Raw genomic sequence first — 24148 nt, forward strand, 5'->3', positions numbered from 1 at the left:
TGTAATCATATTTCCCATGAAGCATTTTCCAAATAAGAACAGCATACATTATGCACAATTCAAGAGAGAGAAGAGAAAAGCATATTTTGATGGAAACAATGTTTTTTGTCTACTTTTTTTATTTATGTTTTCTTGAGGGGGGCAGCATAGTCTAAGTAAAATTTGATTAATAGAAACAGAGACACCAGGGGACTGCCAAATGGTCAAGAGGTTGCATCCACATCCCCACTTAGCTTAATTCAGACTCCTCTTCCTGAAACCCATAGGGTTTTACTTCTAAAACCACTGGGACCCACACAAAAACACCTGCTATGTAATCCCTACCCCTGAGAATTAACGGGTGAGTCACCCCTTTGTGGCATCGCTTAAACTCCCTCCAGGCACAACAGCAGATACGTGTTTATGGCTGTCTTTACATGCCTTAATGTTTTGTGGAGGCTGATTTGGTGAAAACAGCTGTAGGTGGCAAAGCTGTGTTGGGATGCAATTATCCAGCATCAGTAGTTCAGACAGCGGGGTTTCATCTTCTTGCAAGACTTGTGGGTCCCTGGAATCATCCACAGGGGGCCTTATAATGTAAACTAACCTGCTGTGACAGTGAGGAGTGATTCAGCTACAAACAGACCCGGGCAACTGGATCTGTCTGTGTGTATGACTGGGTCTCTGTAGAACGATAGAGAAGATCGTGTTTTATAACTGGCTTTTCTTCTCACTTTATTTTTAGCACCAAAAGCTCTCTGCCAATTCAAAGCTATGGTGCAATTTCAGTTATACAACATGGACTAAGGATTTGCGAGTTGGACCTTGTCGGCCTTTTAGCAGTAGTGTGGAGCCATTTCTTTTTCATTGAGGAGAAAAATGTTTTCCTTTAGGCAAAGACTGTTGAACCAAATCCAAACTGTGGTGCGTAACTTTAAGATGTCTGAGATAACTGCAGATTTTCTCTTGCAGATGAGAAAGTGATCGAAGACATTCATCAATTGTTTTTGAAGAGTCTAAGATATTAACTGTATGTGTCAGTTTAGTCTTAAAGGCATATCAAGCCTCTTTGTTTTGGACCTTGGGGATAAATATGTCCTCTTATTCTTAGCTGAACAACTGTTCCACTTAAAGGTATAGTTTTAACTGAAGACTGATTGTGTGCTGGTTAACGCCCAGTTTAAACCCCAAGCATTGAACTCCTTTTGAGATGCGAACTCTGCATGTGGTCATACACCACTGAATTTCTGTAACACCATCTGGACATCTGTTCACAATGAAGGAGTTGCAAACTTTTCACACACAAATAACTCATTACTTTAAAAACATAACAAAAGTAACAGAAATAAAAATTATAAGCATAGAAAGCTATGAGAAGCCTAAATGTTCGTTATAAAGGTAGATGAAGCATTACAGTTTATATCCTTTTAAAAAAGATTATAAAGTAGTTTCCTCCTCATGTTTTTATTCTTTGTGAGAAACAACATAAGGATGATAACAAATTATGCTTTTGATAAAGAACACAGCTGTTTTTGGTGTGTCAATCACTACCTCTGCACTAGTTATGTGGTGTACTGCCTCCTGTGATTTCTGAGAATCGTGTATGATCGTCCTTATTAAGCACAAACGCCTGCAGCTCTTGCTCATTCTCGCACACCTTCCATGGAAACCAGTGCAGCATCCCAAAGTGCAACTTTATTGAAGCCTTTATATGGTTTTCCAGAAGAAAAGGAAAACTGAAAAGAAAGTATGAAAGTGTTTTTTCACACATATAATAATGTGTTTTTGTGTCCTTAATGTTTCTAATGTAGAGATGTAGAGCCATAAACCATGGTAATGATTTTTGACATTGAGGATTTATGTCCAGGGTGATTAACTTCTACCTTTGTTATCATTATTTTTCTCTGTATTCCATTTTAAGCGGGAAAAAAACAACTTTGTAGAGTCCCTGATTGGTTGCTGTGTCGAGATTTTCACAGAAAAGTTTCAACTTCATTGATCACAGCTCCGCTCTCTCCACGCGGTGCTGCTGTTTTACAACACCTCAGCTGGATGTAGTACAACAAGGTTAGGACGGACAGTGAACGCAGCTTGTATAGGAATTCTATGTAAATCCACCACAGACATTGTGTCCGATCAGAACATAAACAACAATATTGTTTATATGTTTCCTTATATACTCATTACATCTGATTGCTAAAACATGACCTTTTTTTATAGATGTTCCTTTGTGACTCCTTGCTACTAGCCCCATTGTTTCAAAAGCCAAGCCTAAAGAAGCCAAAAGGGTTACAGCCTTTGGTTATTCCAAACTAACACATAAATCTAATTTTCAATCAACCAAAAGTTGTTTGATTTCGTATTTAGCTAACAATCTAATAACATTTTATTTTGTCAAATAATGTCACAATTGTGATGTGTATTATTGATCTGAGGGAGCTTACTACAGCAAAAAGCCAGAGGAAGGTTTTTAGTAAACAATACTATTACAAATATATTGCAGCAGGATAATGAATTATGAATCCTGAATTAATTTTCATAAAGTAAAAAGCAAAAACATTAATTTTTTAAAGGATTTTTAACTCTGAAATCATAGAGAGCCTTAAAAGCTGACATCAAACAAGGATAGCAGTAAATAACCAGGATAAACACACATAAGCAAGTTTTTGTATTTGTCGGCTTCAGTGAACACAACAATGGAGGAATAATGTCTAAAAACTTCTGACCCGGATTCTGAACCTTTTTCATACAGTCTGTTTGACTTTTGCTCCAAGGAAAATAATGCAGACAGTAAGATACAATGAAGATCAGACAGGGTTATACTGTATGTGCTGTTGAGTCAACCATACTATAAGCAATCATTGATGTTAACAGGAGTACATATACGGGTGAAGATAATCAACGCCTTAAGTCGTTCATATAGATTTATTTCCTTCTCCTTTTTAATTTTATTCATTTCTCCCCATATTTGCCTCTCATTATTATGCATTTTGCTGTTTGTGTTGTGGGATTAGTAGAAACATCAATGTTGAAGAGGCTGGTAGACGACTACCAAAAGTTCAAAAGCAAACATATTTTACCTGAATTTATCTACTTTCAACCAAATTCAGGCTTAAAGGTACCTTCTGGCTGAACCTTAATACTTCTTCTAAATGAAAGTAACTTTTTGTGATGTCCGAAGAAGATTCTTTGCTAGAATCTGATAAAGAATGTATATAGGGAGCTTAAATGTAGTGTTAGGACTTCTAATTAAAAGGATGTGAAATTGTCCAGCAATAAATCATTAAAATACCAGGGAGTACTTACAGTAGTATGGTCAGCAATTGTGAGAAATATTTAAGTTCTGCAATGCAAATGCTTCCTTTATTTTTTAATACAGTTCTTTACAAAATTGATGCCCCTTTAGCTTTGTTTTACCATCTTTTGAGAAGATGCCAACATTATCAAAATAAGATAGAGGAAAAGGACTCCTACAGCACCTCTTCAACCTTAGCCTGACCCAGGAGATGTTCCAGGGATGTGGAAGACCTCCTGTCTTGTTCCAGTGACAAAAAAGACTAACAGTCCTCAAGACCTGTTGCCCTGACTTCACACATCATGAAGGTCCCAAACAGACTCCTGTTAGTGCACCTGAGCAAGCAAGCAAGTAGCTATCAGGACCCTCTGAAGTCCCCTTATTGCTTTGGAGTTGAATATGCCATCATACACCTGCTTTAACAAACCCCACTGTCATTTAGGCAAGACAGACAGCACAGTGAGGATCAATGCTGTTTGATTTCTCCACTAGATTTAACAAGTCCTCCTGACTTGCTTTGTCAGAAACTTCAGAAGATAGGCGGCATCAATAATCAGTTGGATCAAATACTATGTTGACAAACATGGTAAACCTGAAAGGTCAACTGTCTAATTTAGTTGTCAGCAGCACAGGAGCACAACAGGGGATGATACTCCTACCATTCTTTTTGCTCTGTACATGTCTGAGTTCCTGTACAAGACAGAGTCCTGTCATCTACAGAATTACTCAGATGACCTTACAGTAATTGGGTGCATCAAAGATAGACAAAAGCTGAGTACAGAAAGCTAGTAAACCAATTTTTGGCATAGTGTGGAAGTAATCATCTGATCCTGAATGTGAGGAAAACATGAAAATGATCGTAGATTTCAGAGGAAAATGGAAAATGTTGAATCCTATTAACATCAAGAAGAAGTGGAGGTGATGGAGGAGTATAAATCCTTTGGTGTTCACCTGGACAACAAACCCAACCTTTAAAGCCATCAACAAGAAGGGACAGAGCAGAAAGTGATTTCTAAAGAAGAAGCTTCGGTGTTTGCAGTAAGAGGCTGCATATTTTCTGTAAGTCTGTTTTGGAGTGTGACCTCTTCTGCCATCATCTGCTGGGGTAACAGTATCTGAGCTAATGACTTAATGGAAATCAACAAGATAATAGAGAAGCTGTGCTAGTAACTCCTCTGGGACCTCTGAAAATAATTTCACACAGAATAATTCTTTATAAAATCAAGACAAATATGGACAACAGTGAGCACTCTCTTTAGAGGACTGTAAAACAATAACAGATTTTCTTTCTTTAAAGGCTTCTCTAGATTCTGTGAAACACAGATCACTGCAGAAGATCCTTTCTCCCTACAGCTAACATCTACAACTACTCATTGAAAAATGCCCATTTTTAAACAGAAGTTTAAAAAACTTTGTAAAAGAAGCAAACATTGAGAACTATAGCTGCCAATCATTTTGCTGGTAAAGCTGTACAAACAGATTTAGAAGCTTCTAAAATCTTATTTTTCATCTTGTCACATCAAGACTGCAAATATTGCAATAGTGTAACTTACAGCCCTCAGTTAGGGCAATAAAAATGCATTAAGACAGGGAAGAACAAGAATGTGGGTTTAAATTTGATAGATGGACCGGATACAACAATGAGATCCTTAGAAAAGTTAATGGTTGTAAGCAGAGAAAAAGACATAAAAAGATTTACATTTCGTAATGAACTTTTACCTGAAGTAACAAGAGAAAATCAACATAATATAGACTAACTAAGACAGCAAGAGATACAGGCTTTTGTAACGATAAAATCAAAATTGGGGGAGATAACAAAAGCGTGAAGATGAGTCAGACTTGCAAAACTGCTAAGATGAAAGTGATAAGAAGCATAGAAGATGATGATTTTGAGGAGATAAAGTGTAGAGAACAACATGTACAGCACTTTTAAACATGAAGGACAAAGACTAGAAAGTTAGAGTCGAAGTAACCTATATAAAGTAGAAGTGGAATAAGAACATAACAGGAAAAAAGCCCAGAGGCTCTGCATTTTCTGTATATTGAAACAGAATTAAAACCCAAAGAAAAAAAGACAATGGTTAAAGGAGCAAATTTAAGTTACATGTATAGGATATTGTTATTGCAGGTTGGGGACATATTTGGTTTTACTGAAAGGTTTACAGTTTATTCCAGTGTTACATCATTGCTTGACCAGAATGTGCCGTTTTTAATTTCTTTAAACTTAAGAAAAAAAATGTCTAATGATTTTTAAGTTCAGTCCCTTTTGTATGCAGAGTCACTGTGTGTAGTGTTATATGCATTATGGATTTTAAAATAATTAAAATGTGCTTTGTCTTCCCATGGGATATGTGATTCCCAATAAACGTTTTCTCTGATGTTAATTTATCTGAGAGGCATTTTGCTGAGCTCCATGAGTTCAATCAGCACTCCCGTTTTAATTCCCAGTAAAAAATGAGTCCTGCTGGTCATTGTGCAACTAAAGGGCTGCCTAATGGATCTTTAACTGTGAGCAGAATGTCAAGGGGTGTAAAGAAATACCTTTTAAACGAGGATCCTCCAAACCTTTATTTTTGTCAATGCCGGTAGGAGATAATCGGACAAGCAATACTACAGAGAATTTTTGGTGTGTCAAAATAGACCTTGCTTTCACTAACTGCAAAAATATTGCATGAACCAAGGCAAAAGTTATGATGAGCCAAATAATTAACCTGGTTCTGGACTTCTGCCTTTAAATTGTTACCTAATTGACATATATTTGATTTCAATAACAGCAAATATATGAGAGGTGACAAAATATTCATTTTCAAGCACACAAAAAAAAGAAAACTTCATAGGTTGGATTCATCCCCTAATCTACGATGATTTGTAGACAACAAAGCCTCTCAACCATTTCCATCAACTGATTCCTTCTTTCTTTTCTTTTTTGTTTGTATAATCTTCATTGTGATCTCATATTATTCCTCTAGCAAAGAACTTCTAATAGTCTCTCCCAAACATATAGACACATAGTAAGACACAAATAAAGTGTTATCCAAAACCTAGATCAGTTTGCAGATTTCACTACAGCATTATTTTAATCTCCTCATGTTTTTTTTGTTTTTTTTTGCATTACTGTAATCCCTTTTAGGAAAATCTTTATTCCAGCCTTCAGAGCTCTGCACAGAAATTACTTCGACTGACGGCAGGAGACTGCGGTGCTTGCCTTTTTTTTAAAGGAAGAAAAAAGCCTGCAGAGCCGTAGAGAAATAGAAAAATAGTACTGTCTGAAACAACAACTGAGAAAGCTGCGAAGAAAGATGAAGGATTTTTCTCCGGGCTTGACAGACTTATATGAGTTAATTATTTTCACAGTAGGATTAAAACAATTTTTCTTCATTGAATAGTGGAATGCATTATAATCACTAATGTGTCAACTCGATAAAATCTAAGCATTGGAATTGTGGGCATGTTATTGAAATATTTTCCAATTTAAAATGATTCTCTTCCTTATTCAAACATATAGTGATTTAGACTACTGCTATGTAATGGGCTCTTTAAAACACTGACTTTGGTTTCTTGGTGCCACTTCATATCTAATTTGGTGGTTTGTTTACACCCTCAGTCATTTAGAAGGCCCATTTACTGAGATGTTGGGTCTGTGTTTCATGTTTCAATGTTCTTTGAAATGCTGTGATTTCATTTTTGAAGTACAACAGCTCCTCCTGTGCAAAAAATCCCACCACAGCATGACACTGGCACCGCTGTACTTCACAGTTTCAGCCATTTCTACTTTTATCTGACCAAGAAAGATGTCTAAAAGAAATCATATTTTATCAGAAGTTCTTTTAAATGTGTTCTGTGACCTGTGGGGACCCTGAAGTCATACTTTGAGGGGTATGGCAAGGAAGAAATTTTCTTGTACTTTAAACTTGAATGTAATCGTTGAACAGATGAACATGGCATCTTCAGGTATCCTGAAATTGCTCTCGTGTTTCAGGTGCAGCTTTAAATCACACCTGCAGGTTGGCCTCCATTTAAACCATTTGTTATGACTGTCTGAACTTTAGAAATCGATGTCATCCTCTAGGCTTTACCTATTTTTTTTAAAGGAATAAAAAATGTATATATCTTAGTTTCTATAATCGAAGAATGTAGAAAAATATCTTGGTTCCTACTTTGAAATGTAGCAAATTTTAATTACTTTGATAACCCTGCCTGATCTAAATAGGAAAAGTTTGGTGTTAATTAATTTTAGATGGATAAAGAAAAAAAGAAAAACAATTTTTTTGTGAACATCTTGTTTTATCCACGTATAAATTTATCATTATACACATGTCACACTTTCTATGGTGGCACTTTTACCATCGGCGGTGTTGGGTTTAAACATTGTGCTGGGCTAATGTCTTAATGCTTACCGCTCTAATAAGCACACACAAGTATTTCACAGCAGGCTAATCAAAAGAGAATTGCTCTAATGCATTTTAGAAAGCCTTTGAGAAAGATTTCAACTGTGAGATTAACGACGAGGAAATATTCACGGGCCTCTTGATAGCAGCACTCAGGTCACAGATGTTTTGCTGAGCACGTTGCTATAATTTCCTTGTCAACAGAAACAGAGTGATTGCTTTACTTTTTTTTTTTTTTTTTTGGGGGGGGGGGTCTTTCTTAAAAAAGAATGACTCAATAAAGCTGCCTTTTTCTATTCTTGTTTTAATTGATAAGCAATTAGCTCCTGTAAAACAAAACAATTAGCTCCAGTTTCATAAGTTAAGATTATGCAGAAACAACAATGCTAATTCTGCTACACATCCCTTTCCTGAGAGCAATAATTTATTAAAGTGACTTTAATTAGAAAGGTGTACAGAAGTGGGTGAAATTATATAAATAAGGTATTTTTAACACAGATTTTTTTTTTCTGGACCATCCATTATATTAGTTGACCTAACATTTTGGGAATCCAAAGAAACTCTCAAAGGGATTCATACATGAAGCAAGATTACACAGTTCACTGGATGATTAAATGATAATTATTCTGTTCAGTTAGTGAAACCAACCCAGTGTATACAATGATTTGTATTTGTAGTCCTTGTTTACAGCAGCTGGCTCTGAACTCTTCCATTGATTTAAATCAGTAGGCCTTTTCCTGCTCCAGTTTGGAAAAGACATCAGCTTTTGTTCAAAGGATAAAAAAAGAGAACTGGAGACATTTTTTCACATATATATTTATTTTCTGTAAATGATTGGCACTCCCTACTGGCAAAAAACTAAAGACTTCTCTTTTTCTTCCTTCCGTCTTCTTTTTTATGCCCCATTCTGAGCATTTTTCTTTTTCTTTTATTAATGCAAATGATCCTTTTGAATTGTATAGTTCCATAATGTGTCAAAATCAAAAATGTACTTTTTTTTCTATTTTTTATTACCACTCCATGTCTTGACACAATCTATCCCCATGCTGAAGCAGTCCTAGTTTATTTCAGCATTTTCTCTTGTAATTTCCTTAGCTATATTTTATTCTTTAATGGGGAAGGATCTGTCATTCCCAACATAATTTGTCCTATATGTGTCCTGTCTTTCTTGCAAGAACTCTGACAGAGCTTCTGAAGCAGCCAGGGGAGGCAGGAGTGGTGGATGGAGCTGGAGTTCATCATCCTATTGGGACGAACGGCATCACTGCAAGAGCAATGCGCTCCAACAATGGTAGGATTTAGTTTGAGTTTTCTGTCCAAAATGAATGTACCAAGTACATTACTAAATAATGTAATAAGTACTTGGAATTTTAAATAAATCTAAAACTCTTGCAGTTTATCTTACTTATTTTAATAGCAGTACCTTCCATTTTTGTCGATGATTTTGTCTTTTTTTTCATTCCTACAGTAAAAAAATATACTTTATATATATATATATATATATATATATATATATATATATATATATATATATATATATATATATATATATATATATATATATATATCTTTTTTATGCCTCATTCTGAGCATTTTTCTTTTATTAATGCAAATGATCCTTTAAAATCGTATAGTTCCATATATATATATATATATATATATATATATATATATATATATATATATATATATATATATATATATATATATATATAGACAGACAGACATTCGCATCCTTGCAGTGCACAACGACGACAAGATTGTGTTGTAAAGTTCCCATTCTAGAAAACAAATCAACTTTGCCTCTGATTGTTTTTCCATTGTGTTTCTCACATAGTTTGTTGTTTTTGAAGGTGCACACTTTAAGCATAGTAGGGGTGAATTATCTTGTATGCTTTTCTAAGGAGGTCAATCTGTATTAAAAACAATAATGTATTTCTTTAGTGAACCAGAAGACCAGCACTAAGCCACTTCATTCAAGAAAAACATACAATATGTCATAGCAATAATAATATTTTGGTGCTGTAAGTTTATAGCAAACAAACAGTTTGTAGAGTTTATCAGGCTACTGGATTCATGGTCTACAATGTTTAGTAATTAATGCTCAACTATGAGAAAATATGTCTCTCAGTAAATTAGGCAGATCGGTCCTGTGCAGCTGGAAGAAAGATGGCTGTAATTTTTTACCCATTTGTCTATAAATAGCCGATTTTCGCTTTCCTCCTTTCCTTTTGCAATTAAGTTAGAAAACGTAGCTTTTCTTCATCTCTCCAGGCTCCTTCAGCTGATAAAGACTCACACGGACAACACTGCAGAATTATTGCAATGTCAATATTTCAAGGGGTAGAAAGAATATTTGTTTTATGTGGATCTGTATGATAAACTGTGGATTTGATTCAGATAATAAAGTCAAGAGACATTGTCTTAGAGTCTGTAAGTAAAAATGCTCCAGCTTATTCAAACTCTCTGCTGTTGGGAACTATAGTGCCTCTAATCTTTATCAGCACAGATGCCTCAAAATACCCTTTACATTGACGTTTTGTGTATTAAAACAAAGAAAACTTGGAGAATAATCTTAGGATTTTGAGTGATAAAACAAACACATAGCAAGCTAAGCTTTGACCAAAAGTTTTAAATAGTTCAACCTCTTTGAAAACAGTAGCTTTCTAAGCATTCTGAGTAAATCTGCTTTGATCTCACACAGGTATTAAATGTGAGTGTGATGAAGTCATTGAAGCAACCTCTATTTGACTGTTTAAATGTCACCACACTATAACAGTAATACTTCCAGTCCCCTAAATCCCTTATCTTAACTCCTCTATCTGGCTGTTTAAAGCCTCTGCTTCAGTATCAGGTGTTTTGCAGAATCTAACACTCTGTTCATCCTGTCTTTATTAAGTGGCCTACATGGACCATGGGTGTTTTATTTTATAAACATTATATCTCAGAATGGTTGTAGTTGCGTGATTGACTTTAATAGGTCAAGAATCTTCAATTCAATTCTGATCAGTTTTCCTGACTCTGCATTCAAAGGAACAATAGCTCACAGCATGATGCTGCCACCACCATGTTTCACTGTGTTTTGTGGGGATCCGGGTAATCAGCTGCCAACCCCATACCATTTTCGCCATAAAGTTCTAATTTGCAGCTCCTCCAAGGTCACCATTGGTATCCTGGCTGCTCTTCTGACTTATGCTCTCCTTTTCTAATCTGTCAGTCTATTTGGATGGGTTTCTTGATTGGTTTGCAGTTGTGCTTGTTAAGTTTCTTTCTTCTTTTTTGATGGAATGCAGTTTTTCATGAGATGCTTGGACATTGGAAACTTACTTTATAACCAACACTCCTTAAATTACTCCACATAGTTTTCTGTGTATGACATGATTCTTTTGTTGCTCTTTTGAAGCTTGATGTTAACTAATTTCCTGTAACAAATCTCAGACTAATGCTGAAACCAACTGGATTTAGAGATCAATCAAAACATGGCTAAACACTGTTGACTGGCTAGGTTAGTTGTATTCTCTGGAATCTATTTATTAGTCGAGTTATGGAAAATAATGACAAAAAGATGTGAGGAGGGGTAACTCAAAGCAACTTTAAAGAGATTTTTCCATTAAAAAGAAAACTGATATGTAAAATGCAACAAGATAAGGTTTGCAAGGTCCTGAAAGAATTACACACCTTCACACAAGAATAAAAGGTTACTAAAGCATAGAAATTCTTTTACTAAATAAGAAATACATAGAGTTTTGACCAAAACAAAACTAAACGCATGATATAGTTTCCAGATTTTCTATGAAATTCTTTTCCTTCCATCTCTGTTGGTATGCTAACCAACGGTTCCTGACCTGACAAAGAGCATGTCATAAAGTGATATTATGAGAGGACTGCAAAAATAAACTCTAACAAATGTTTAGCTTTTATGCAGAGGAATCTGACTGCACCACATGTCACTGCAATAATCTCATAGCCCCAGCAGGTAACTACCCCACTGGACAGTTACGTTTATTCCCTCTGACGCCTTTCATTTACGTGATTGATCACCACGGACACCATGAATGCACGTAAGTGTTTACAATTCTAGGAAACGCTCCCCTTGACACCGACTCATGTTACACTCAATCATCACCTCTCAGTGCTGGCTCCCTCATTCACGCAAACACAGACAGACACATGCCGACAGTGGCTGAGGAAGAGTGGCGGACACACAGGTCATATTTAATTAAGATGTAATTAACTGTTCCAGTTCCAGACCCACAGAGGGATAACCGTGTGACCCATCTGTCTGCCTGTTCCTCTCAATGCTTTGACCACAAACACTCCCCCCACACACATGCTTAATATAACCTCTCAATTCTTCTGTGAATTGATGATGAAATTAGAGGGCATATTTTCAGAGGGCTCATTTGTAACAAGCCTGATGGCACATTCTGAAGTCTGAAACAGGATAAATGTATAAATCCATGACAGATAAATGCTCCCAGTCTTGTTTTTCGGGTGTAAGGCACACATACTGTACTCTGATAAGGTTCGGATGTAAATTGGGTTTTGATCTCTACCTTAAAAAAAGGACCTGACCCGTACTAAGAAAGTAGAATAGAATAGAATAGAATTCAACATTATTGTCATTAAACTGTCAAAAGTACAAAGCCACGAAATTCACTCTCTAGATTTAGCTCATCTCTTTGGGGACCAGTGGGCTGCCATTGTGCGGTGTTCGGGTAGCAGTGTGTGGTTAAGAGTCTTGCTCAGGGAACCAGTGTGGCAGTCTGTGGGAGTGGGGCTTGAAACTCTGGAATCCAAGCACAACGCCCTAACCACTAGGTCTCCACCCCCCCTGTAAAGAAAAATGAATGAATAAAGTAAATTAGGTATCTAATTGAATTCAAGTTTGATTTAAATGTTTACAAAATAATTTCCCACACATAGAAATGGGAAAAATAATTCCATATTGTCAGTAGGGTGGAAGATAATGCCTGGCCAAGAGGTATCCTTTAGTTAATTTTCATGGATTTGTCAACTCTAGATGTTATTGATCAAACTCTTTTATTTCCCACCTTAACAAACTCATACACTTGTGCATACAGTCTTTATATTCATGCTGAGGGGGGAAAAAAGGAAAGACTTCCGCTTTCATCCTCCCACACATGATTAAAACAAGACTTTGGCCTCATTTTCACCCTCTATCTTTGCTTATTAACACACTGAGTTCTTCTGTTCTGCCTTTTTCTTATTTTATCTGTTTCTTCCTCTCCACTCCTTTAACTTCATCTGTTTTTACTTGTATAGTTTTGGATATTGCTTTTGGAATCTTATGTTCTGCGTCATTAGCCTTTAAGCACATGTTTCCAGGGTCCTAAGAGCCAAACACTCTGCAGCTTAAGATATTACATTCAAAAAGATGAAACACAATTACTGCAACACAGTATCTACCATTAAATTTAGCGTGACTGGATCATCACTTCAGACTGTCTTGGTCTAATACACAAATATTACATTTTAGTGAATTCAATAAACCTTTTGTAGCCACATAATATCTACTTTTTGTGAGAATTACATCTACATTTTGTTAATTCTTCACATTTTAAAAGCCAAGAATTCTGTCACTATGAAAAATACTAGGTAGAGCAGCAGTATTTGCTCTTTTAGAGATGTCTCATGTTTTTCCTTTTTTGTGCCACTGTGAGGTTCAGATTTAAAACAGTTAAAAGTTCTTATTAAAAAATAAAGAATTATACAGTTTTTTTTCCTAGAGCCAGCCTTTAAAGCATCTTCAGTTGTCAAACTTCTCTATTCAAAACTGGCTTATTTTGGAGCAGGGATTTAACATAGCATATTTTAGCCCAGATTTAAAGGAAACATTTTACACTTTTCTCAGCAATTAACTCAGAGTGGGTTCTGTGTTTCAAAAAACATTAAAGAAGCTAATTTTTCCCTTTCTTTCTTTTCATGACATTTAGGTTTAAGGAACCTTAAATAGTAAAGCTCTTTTTTTTTTTTTACTGGATGAACCAGTACAGGTTTGACTTGTCTAAATATTCAAGATTAGGATCTGAATACATGCCCTTCAGATACCTTAAAGAAGTTATCTTTTAAGTTTATCTTTTTTAATGATATAAAGGAATTCATGTTTTCTTACAGTGATTACACTGTGCATACCCTGTACTCAAAATGCAATGTGGTAACAGAAAACATGAATGGTGTAATGATAAAAAATAGTTTTGTATCTTCTGAGTGCTCAAACCTGCGTGGATGGATGGAGGCCCTTTTACTTATCCTCAAGCTTTTGATCTGGATTTATAAGCTTTGCCAGACGAATAACTGTCATAGACTCCCTCATCTGCTTTTAAATTTCTTTAGAGTATTTTTAAAAAACCTTTTAGCCTACTTCACGTTGTCAGGCAGGTTTTATTTAGGCATTTTTTATTCTGCACGTCTGAAAGTAATGAGGATTGTGCATTGTTTTTGAAAAATGAACCAGAAAAATTAGGTTGATCATAACTCCATAAGACAGAGAATTACTTTGTGTTTCCAGGTTGTTTTATATTACTGCTTTAATTGAAAAATTCATAAAAAAGGATCCCAAAATAAGTATATATTACATATACTAACAGTCCGTGGACATCATTTTGTTTAGTTTTTTTGCTTTTTATGTCTGTATTGGCGTATAAAAATATTGGTGTCATTTATTATTGTAATTTTACATTATTTGTAAGCCATGCAAAAATAAAGAGAAGTGCTGAAAATACTATAAGCATTAAATTGTAATCTTTAAAATTGAAAAATTTGAATAAATCCCCCCCTTCAAGGCTATTCCAATGTACGGAAATGCACTTGCATTTCATTTGTGTTAAAACACTTCTTGTGTTTCAACACAAATAAAATGCAAGTGCTTTTCATTTGATGAAGCCTAATGTACAAGAGTGGGCTTGGAGGACACTTGGAGGACATTTGAGCATATGTTAATGAGCAATAAAAAGGAAGGTGCAGAAGAGCGTTGGGATTAATGATTAGCATGGCAGACATATGGATGGGAACTGTTATCTGTGTGTGTTTGCTGGTGGGGAGTGGGCACTGGCTGATGAAAACCACAATGATGAGATACAGACATCCTGATCCTCCCGTGTTAGTCATCACATAATCACAACTTAATTAAACACGTTTAATCTGCCAGGCCACTTAGGTCACTAAGAGTGTCGAGAAAGACTTGGGAGGAAAGAAAATTAGGTAAAATATGAAATTCCTTTAAAAAATTTGAATACTCTGTATGTTTACAAATAAGAGTCAAATAACTTTAAATTTGTGTCGGATATTGTGGAATATATCTTACAAATGTTTAACATCCATGCACGTTTTTTTATTAAAGGCTAGGAAAATGCGCCTAACCAGGAGAATTTAGGAAAAAAGCCATACTGAGCATTTTATGTAAGATGAAGCTGAAGCTAAAAGTTCTATCTAGAAGGATCTTAGCTTCACATGGACCATCTGCAATGTCCCTCCTAAAGCTTCAGCCAATCAACGTCCGGAGTGCGCCTCCTCCACAGAAGATCATCTTTCAAGATCCCTTTCTTCTAGCTCCTGGACTAGCCCCCTCTAACACCTCAGATTGTTTACAACTTGCAAATTCATCTCTGCTGTTAGTATCACCTATCATGATCGCCATGCAGTGGATTACTGTAAGGCATCGTCACAAATGCGCCTACACTGCATTACAGCGGGCGCACATTAGATCAGGCACATTGCAGCTACAGTTCATCATGAGAGATGCATTCCAGCAGGCCTATGTCTACAGCCCATCACTGCAGTAATCACAACAGGGCATCACGGCTGCCTGTCTCGTATGTTATCAGATATCAAGTTCATTCCTGACGTGACTTTAAGATGACTCAGGATTACTTAAGTAGATCATTCTTGTTAACATGGCGTCCTTCACTCCCCGTATCCAGTTAATTTACTGTACATACGGGTGTAGCTCCATCCTCAGGTCTTGCGAGACAATTTCTAGCATGGTTGTTCATGATTTCTAGCCCCACTTCTATGTCTCAGTTTCAGGTTTTCAACTTTCTTTAAAATCATTCAGTGAATCTGCTTTTCAAGGTTTCTTCAAAGAATCATCACTCCAACAGCTTGGTGACTGATCTTATTCAGCTATAGCTCCCCATATTCGTCCGCACCTCCGCTCCTCTTTAAATGCTCAATGTTCTCTTAGCCTTTAGGGAGGCACAATCAGCACTGACTGGTGGTGGTAAGCCTTCTTCTTTTACTTCACATTGCGCTTGTTTTCTGCTTTTTTCCACACCTGCAGGCTCTCAGTACAATGCAAACTCAACCAGCTCTCATCATCTTCTTAATCATTATGATCATTTTCAATATCAGTAGTGCATCTTTTCACGCGACAAACTGCTTTCACCTTTTCTCTTGAACAGTCTCTCTCTATTTACTCCTGTTTCTATCGGTACATCCCACCGCAATCTCTCTATCCCTCTGCCCTGCATCTCCACTAATTTCTCTCCCTTCACTCCCTGGTTTGGGGTCTAGTCTCCTAGCTTGGTGCCGACACCTTTACTGGGGTGTAGACTACTCTAATCCTAGGCTACTCATACAAGCGAATCAACTCATACGAGTCGATTCAAAGCATAAATGTCTTCTGCCGGAACCTGAGCACCAAAGAACGTTTTCCATTCATATGAATATATTTTTTTTAAGATTGCAGCTTTTCTTTGTGGGTCTCTACAGGTTGAAATGGATTACACATGCCAAAGATATGCAGGAGATATCAGCTGAAAATCCAGTTATCATTCAGCTGAAGAAAGGAAAAGGCATGTTATAAAGGGGTGAAAAATGTCTTGACATTCTGAGTTAAATGCGGTGAATGTCAAGAATTAAGATTTATTTTTAGAAACAGCCAAGTGCTTGTTCTCTTTTTTCTTTGCAAGGCATACAACTTTAACTGTGCTGCTTCTTCATACATGATCTTCTAGTTCATTTTGGCTTATTTGCATTTTGCCAATTCAAAAAAAAAAATCTCTAAAGCCGCTTCACAAGACTACTGCATCCAATTTATATTAAGAGTTGTCAAGTCAGTTAAATTTAATGAATTAGATCTTTTTAGAGCATCCAGACCCTGCTTTTGCGTCAATCTTTCCCAACTGAACATGCTGGTGGTGACAGTGAAAAGGAAAACACTCCTTTCGTTGTTACTGGCTCATGGTGAGCCACCATCTGCTGCAACCAACTGGGGGTTTTAGAGGACAGAGCAGGCATATATAAAAAAAACTCTACCTCGTTTGGGGGCTTTCTCTGGGAAGGAAAACAGGTAAAATAGCCATGCAGTAACATATAATATATGGGTTAAAATAACTACTCATTCAGTTAGTGGCATGAGTAGCTATTTTGTTCTCTTTTTCTAAGAGAAGGAGACTGTATAAAATGATTATATATTCCTCAAAACATATCAAGCACATCTCACCAAGACACACCTTAGGAAGCCTTTCTAAGCTGCAAATTTCCTGCATCATTTTGCATGTTATGCTTTGATGCTGCTGCAACTTTTCAGCCCCTCTGCATCCATCTATTGATTTCCCAATCTTACAAAGCGTCTCTTTGTTTCCTGGCATCCCGAAAGATTTGTTCAGATGATGGAGATACTCATCACTCCATTCTCATGAGGAGTGACATGGACGTGGAGAGATGAGTTCATACGCTGGAGTTTAGATGTTGGTAGGTTTTTCTTTATACTGAATGGTTATTCAAAGACTTGCATATGAAATGTAAAGAGATTTCTAGAAGAATACAGCAGATCCCAGTTTTTGTATTAGTCCAAACATTTTGTTTCCAAAATAGCACCTCATTTTGAAATGGGGGGAAAATGATGCACAGATTTCCCAGGATTTTCCAGATTTTCCCCAAGGGTGTAAGATGCATGTGGTTTTAGACCCATTTTCTCTAATATCCATGGCTAGAATGGAATGCTGTGTTGGACTTCAATATTGAAGATAATGGAATGGTAACCAGAGAAGGTCCCAAGAGGATAATGGCCATAAATATGTACATTATGAAACAAATAGGAGGAAGAAATCTCTTGATAAAAACAAAAATGAGCCATTAGAAATGTATATTCTTTTCCTCATATTTGTGAAACTATGTGGCAGAAAACTTAAAAGAGCCCAGACACAATTCATCCTGATGCAGAGGTACTCCTGTTCAGATTGAGACTGAAGACCAGGACAGAAGTTCCCCTTTTCTCGCAGAATAGAAACCTCCATATACAGCAAGAGCTACAAAGAATATTGTAGATCAGGGCAAATGTTAGATTGGCCTAGTCAAAGGCCACTTAAGAACTAATGTTTTAAATGATTGCCGTCTGCTCCTAGACTGAGCTGCTTTGCAGAGCATAATGTAAAAACATTCATTGATTAATATGGCCTCTAGATTGAAGCCAGATATTTCATCAAAGGTTGTTCTAGAGAGTACTGACTTCTCCACCAAACATTCACTACTTTATCGCATAATCTCCTTATTAGATATTTAGAAGTTTATGGTTTGTTTTTGCCTAAATGTAAATTAAATTTAAAGGGTTTTAATACTTTTGTGAGTCATTGAAAGTCCATCTTTTTTGGATGAATATTAGCTAAAATATCAACTAAAATAACTCGGTATTATCCACAGAACATCATCCCCACCTTTGGGTAACATAAATGTTAGTTTTTAAATTTTACAGTGAATAAACTGTGAAAACATGAAAATATATAGCCTCAGATTAAAAATTCTTGTCATTAACATAAAACAGAAGAGGGAAATTATTCATATTCCATAAAGAAAAGTACAAACTATTTTAGACTCTCACCATCATATATCACATATTATTACTTGGTTATAAATTCGAGTTGTGGCCATGTATCAGTCTATGTCCTAATCATTAACAGGTTTATGACATGAGTTGATGGACTGCAGCTTCAATGGGTTGATGCACAGGAGAATTTGAAGAACACTGCAGTTGTTGTTTTTTTCTGAGATTCTTACTTCTTTTCAATTCTTAGTTCTACCCTGCCGATAGAGAAAAAAAATCTTCTTATTTAACCAGTCTGTTTCTTTGACTACATTCAGCTAAATTTCTATTATAGGTAAATCTTAAAAGGCCAAAAGAGAGGGGCTGAGAAAAGAGAATGGATTCAGGCTGGTTGGAAAGAGGAAGACATGGGGTTTCCAAAGTGTGATCTGCAGATTAATTTAGTGAAAATGAAAGTCTTTGTGTAAATCATGTTTTGTTTAGAGCAGAGAACAGGAGGAAAGGACTGAGTGGTAGATGGAAATAATTCAGCAAAATGAGAGTATAACAAATTAGTATTTAAATTTGGCCGGATAAGCTGAACGCTGATGCATTTGCAACTTTTTGCCACTGTTGATCAACACAGAAACAAGCACAACAAGCAAAGCTCCCAAATGACTCGTCAGCTTTTCTTGAAATTATACAAACATAATCTTTTGTTTTCTGAGCTGCATATATATTCAATTCCTGCACCAAATCCATAATTGTAATCACCTGCTACTCAAGTCTGAGCATAATTAGAGTTTAACATAATTAACTGCTTTAAAATGATCAAATATAATTTCAAGAACTGATCATTTGTAGAAATGGAGCTCAAAATATATTAGTAGGCAAGGTTATGCTAATATCCAGACAAGCAGATTCAAACATAAAAACTCACTTTTGCTCATATCATCACAAAACCAAGTATGCTTGTGTTCCTAAGGACTATATTTCTGTAGATAATGTTTTCCCTTGCTGAGGTAAATTGAGGTAAAATACTGTTACAACAGCATGTGTTAAGAAAGCATCATATTGCAAGAGAAAGCAGTGCCTAAAATAATATTTCTTTTTTCTAATTTATCCAATACTTTTATACTAAAATAGAAGTAGAGGGCATTGGGAGGCTCAGCTGCCTTTGTTTACCTAAGTAGGATAAGATTGATTCACAAAATAAGACCAAAGATATTGCAAACTGTCATCATCCTAGATTAAGAATGATGTTTTACTGAAACCAATATGGGGGGAAAAAATCTTTATCTAAAATGTTCTACTTGCTGAGATTTCTTCAGCACATCATAAACAGATTTTATTTGTAAGTTAAGAAAAGTTTTGTTGTTGTTGAATCACCAGACACAAAAAAGAAAAAAAAACAAGAGCCTATCTTTGTGGATGTTTTTCAAATGAGGGAAAAAGAACTGAGTGTGAAGCAGAGGGGTGTCCTGTTAGTGAACCAGACACTATGGAAAAATGGGAGATTCATAGTCTGTAATAAACCTGCATTAATTTGTTCCATGTCTCAGGGATGATAAAATGGTTTTATCTTAATCTGCTTTGCAGCAGCCTTACCCAAATCCTGGAGTGACCAACTTGAGAATAATAAAGGTATTGATGTGCATCAAGTAATGTTAATCTATATTTGAGATCCTTATTTTAAAGTAAGAGAGGAAGTAGTTATTGCGTCCATTTGCCGTGTTTCTATCAAACTAAAATCTAAATTTTATGCAAACTTTTAAAGGTTCAACAAAAGAAAATATGAATTTGTTTCCATTTGATTTTAAAGTGAATCAACCAAGTGACACAAATGGTCCTTCGAAGGGCAGATTCTTTGGCCGGTTACATTGTAGCGCGGAGCCAAGGCCTGTTCGGATTGGGAGACTCCTCATTATGTGGCCAACAAATACATCCTTCTTTTTGCCCGTTTTGAAGGAACGATCCTCTGTATTTATTACCTACTGTGTCTCGTGCAATATTCTCTCTCACTTTGCAATAGCACATGTCAACTACTGTGTAGCCTGTGTAATTATACTTATATATATTATACTTATTTATAATGTCAGTACATCTCTGCCGTGCAGCAACCCGAGTCACTACTCTTCCCTTAGCTAGTGCAGATATTTTTCTATCTAAGGGAAAGATATTCTAGGACATTACAACTTCTTTTTCTCTTTTTTTATACTTTTTTGTTCTATATACACTCTTTTTATATTGTCTGCTTTATTTTTATCATTGTATATATAAGCTCCTGGAACCAGAATTTCCTTGAAGGAGTAATCCCAAGGGATAAACAAAGTTGAGTCTAACGTTGAAGTCTAAGTATCCTACTTAGCCCTTGGTACTCCGTGATTCATTGCGAGTCCAAGAAAGCCAGCTGCTCCATTCTCAGAGGAAAAAGGTAAATGGTGTGGAACAGTAGTGAATATTGTAAGTGTAGTTTATTGTAATACAAGTGTGTGAATAGTTCCGTCTGAAATTAATGAAAATAGTTGTTTTAAATGGTTATTGAATGTTTGAAACCGTAGCCAAAACTCTTCTGGTCTCCTTATTTTCTTGGACGTCGAAGGACCCAGTCCAGATAGACTCATTTGGAGGATGCAGCCTCTGAAATCGAACGCACCCAAAGTGTAATGTCCTCACACATGGTAGCCAAGCCATTTATGACGACATGGCACGGCTGTAAAAAACCTGAAGTAGAAGTTGCAATCTAGCACTGATCACAGATTAGTAATGGAGAAAGGTTCTATAAGGCAAGTTGTTACAGTCTTCCTGCCGTGTTTACATGCATAATATGAACATCTGGGAAGAGGCCAACAGTGTGAACAGCTGATTAGTCATTTGAGGTAAAAGTTTGCTACATCAAGGGTAATTCAAAAAATTTGTTACCATTTCCCATTTTACACATCTTTCTCAAAAGCCAAAAACAATGTCCAGCAAGTGTAAAATATTGTTTTAAGAATTTAAAGTTTTTGAATAATGCCATTTCCATCAATCTTTTCTGATGCTATACATACTATAAAATGTGCATTATAAAAAGCTGATGGAAACACCTTTTGTCATGTTGATAAGATTTCTTGATACGCTAGTCAAAAACCATTGGATCAATGAGGCCTACACCTCCTCTACTCATAAAACAGTGATAAAAACAAAGTCCTTTGGCTTTTCCTTTTGTGTCTGCCTCAGAGGTAAGATAATTCTTGTCAAGGCTTCTGCTGTTTGCCCTATTGACTAAAGGCAGTTTCAACGCTATTCCCTCGACATACTTAACAAATTCTAGTTTTAGATTTCCTGCAACCACGAACGGATGACTGGCATCATGATTTTGGCAAGTGTGCTGTGTACCAGTCAGCCCTACTGTAGATTGGTTTCCCTACACGTTACTAATTTTTTGTGATGGGTAAAACCTTGTTAAAGCAAAAGAAATTAATAATCTTAGTTTCCTTCCAAATATCTAATTTGTTTCCTTTAAACTATATATATTTTCACACCCTGTTTAAGAGAGACTGAGGACAGTGATCCAGCAGTAACTGCTTGTATAGTCACAAAATAAAAATGCTGCAATTGTTAAATGTAATGTTTAAATAGCAGCTGTGTGCTACAGTATTACCTATTGAAACATTCAGAGTGAAATACAGATTTAAAATAAAATAAAAATCCTGACGAAGTTTTTCTCTGCATACCAGAGCAAAAAGTTAAAGTACAGAAACAACAGAGATGTGAGCGAAACCAGAGACACAAATGAGGGTGTGCCCATAGGGATGTAAACTGGAAGGGTTAGTCGAGTAGGAGGGAGGAGAGAGGGACAGATGGTGAGGGGGGAAACAAGAAGGAAACTGGGAATAAAGATGGAAAAAACAAGGAATACAAGAAGGCCACCAAGTTACTTAATAATGCAGACAAAGCTTTAATTTCCCTTAGTGCTCAGAAAACAAGATTTCATTTTCAAATTGAAAATGTAAACCATTTTGTCTGATTTTTATCTGTATGCCTCATAGGTCATCTTACACCTAGAAGTACTTTAAATTGGTTTAGACAAAAATACCTTAATGAGTCCAGATATTAACCTCTGAAATAAACAACACTACTGACACAAAGTATAGGACACCATCTTTTTCAGCCAAATTCCTTTTAAATCGTTTTTCTAATGCAAGAAATATTCAGCTAACTGACACTTTCAAGTAATTTCAGTGATCATTGAGCTTTTTAATTGAATTCCAATGTGGAAATCAATAATGTATACCTAATGGTAGAAGATATCAGGGACTCACTGTGGACAGCTCCACTGATGTAAAAATAATCGAAAAGAGCTGTTCGATGGGCTGGATCCTGGGTCTTGGCTCTTTTACCCCAGAAGTGATCACACAAAGATAACAACATCCTCTTCTGAAATGACTCTTAAACATTAAATCATTAACACATTAAGATTTTTCTAAAAGCTGTTAACACACCTACAAGGGATATAGACTTCCTCACGACGTCCATAGAAATATGTTATTTAGCGCATGGGTTTTATCTGGTAGGCTGCAGAAGCAAGTGTCCAAAGCTTAATCTAACTGTTGCTAAAGTGATCCAATCAAACCAATTACAAACTGTGTAATTATTAACCCTAGTCCCAGGAAGAAAGGGCTTCATGCAAAAACATTTTTGTGTTCTTGTTGTAAGTTTCTCATAGTTTTTCTCTTACAAACACGCCACATCACGTTCCAAATTTCAGTAAACTGTGGTAAATGATCTTTATAAACCTACTGCAGTCCACCTGTGCATAAGTGAGCGTGCATTCCTGAAAAAATGTAAATCTACATAATTACTGCCCCAATTATGCCAAATAAGGCTACATATAAGTGGGAAGGCTATGACTTTCCTTGCTTGTCAGAAGGTATTATTTTATAGAAATGGCATTGAAGATGGAGATCAGTGTTCTGCTGAGCAGCAAAATTAAATGACCAGTAAAAAGCCAAGCAGTATGGAATAAATTACAACAGGTGTGAATGCCGTGGTTGCACTGTTACATAAGTAAAAGTAAAATAACAAGTAATTTAAAAAGAAAAAATAATTAGATCGAAAAACAGTCAATGAAAACTAGTGATGGAGGCAAGAAGTGCAACGCATGATGAAAATGCTTAATATTCGTTCAACATCAACCAAAAGGACAACATTCTACTAAACATTTCAATGACGTTTCTCCATCGAACTTGGAAACAAAGTCCAGTGGATTGCTTATTTGGAAGGGGTGTCAATGTATTCATGCTTTGTTTCACTTTTTATGGCAGAAAAACGAGGCAAAACATGAAGATTATTTATTTTACTGCTGGACTTTTTTTTTATATTTGAAAAATATATCGGGAGAAATCTTTACTCCTTCTTTTGGCCCCCCTCAGTCAAGGGCCCTTAGAATCGCCCCAACCTTTCCCCCAATATAGGCGCCCCTGACTGTAAATATAACTGAAATAGTGCTGAGCATTCTTTAATCAGATCCTCGTCAGACGGACATGCAATGTTTGTTTTTAAAACCTAATGTGTCTAACTGACTTAGTGAATTATTTATATACACATATATATATAAATTTTGACAAAATTATGATTGGCTGTAAGGAAAGAGGAGACAGCGGAAAAGTCAGAGTTTCCCTGTTTTCAAGTTTAGACAAGTTAAAATTTTCGGTAAACCTGCTTCATGAAACGGACCAC

General features: G+C 36.0%; 1 protein-coding gene across 3 annotated transcripts in view; it reads left to right on the forward strand.

The window, feature by feature from the left end:
• Window positions 1-24148, forward strand: part of LOC119780315 (protein shisa-8) — a 142724-nt gene that overhangs the window by 50849 nt on the left and 67727 nt on the right. For all 3 annotated transcript variants that reach the window (XM_038280316.1, XM_038280315.1, XM_038280317.1), the window contains one exon: window positions 8838-8953. In XM_038280316.1, coding sequence (XP_038136244.1) covers window positions 8838-8953 — 116 coding nt within the window. The remainder of the gene's footprint in view (window positions 1-8837; window positions 8954-24148) is intronic.

This window comes from Cyprinodon tularosa, unplaced genomic scaffold (genome assembly GCF_016077235.1).
Source record: "Cyprinodon tularosa strain WSP-4 unplaced genomic scaffold, ASM1607723v1 ctg159, whole genome shotgun sequence".
NCBI lineage: Eukaryota > Metazoa > Chordata > Actinopteri > Cyprinodontiformes > Cyprinodontidae > Cyprinodon > Cyprinodon tularosa.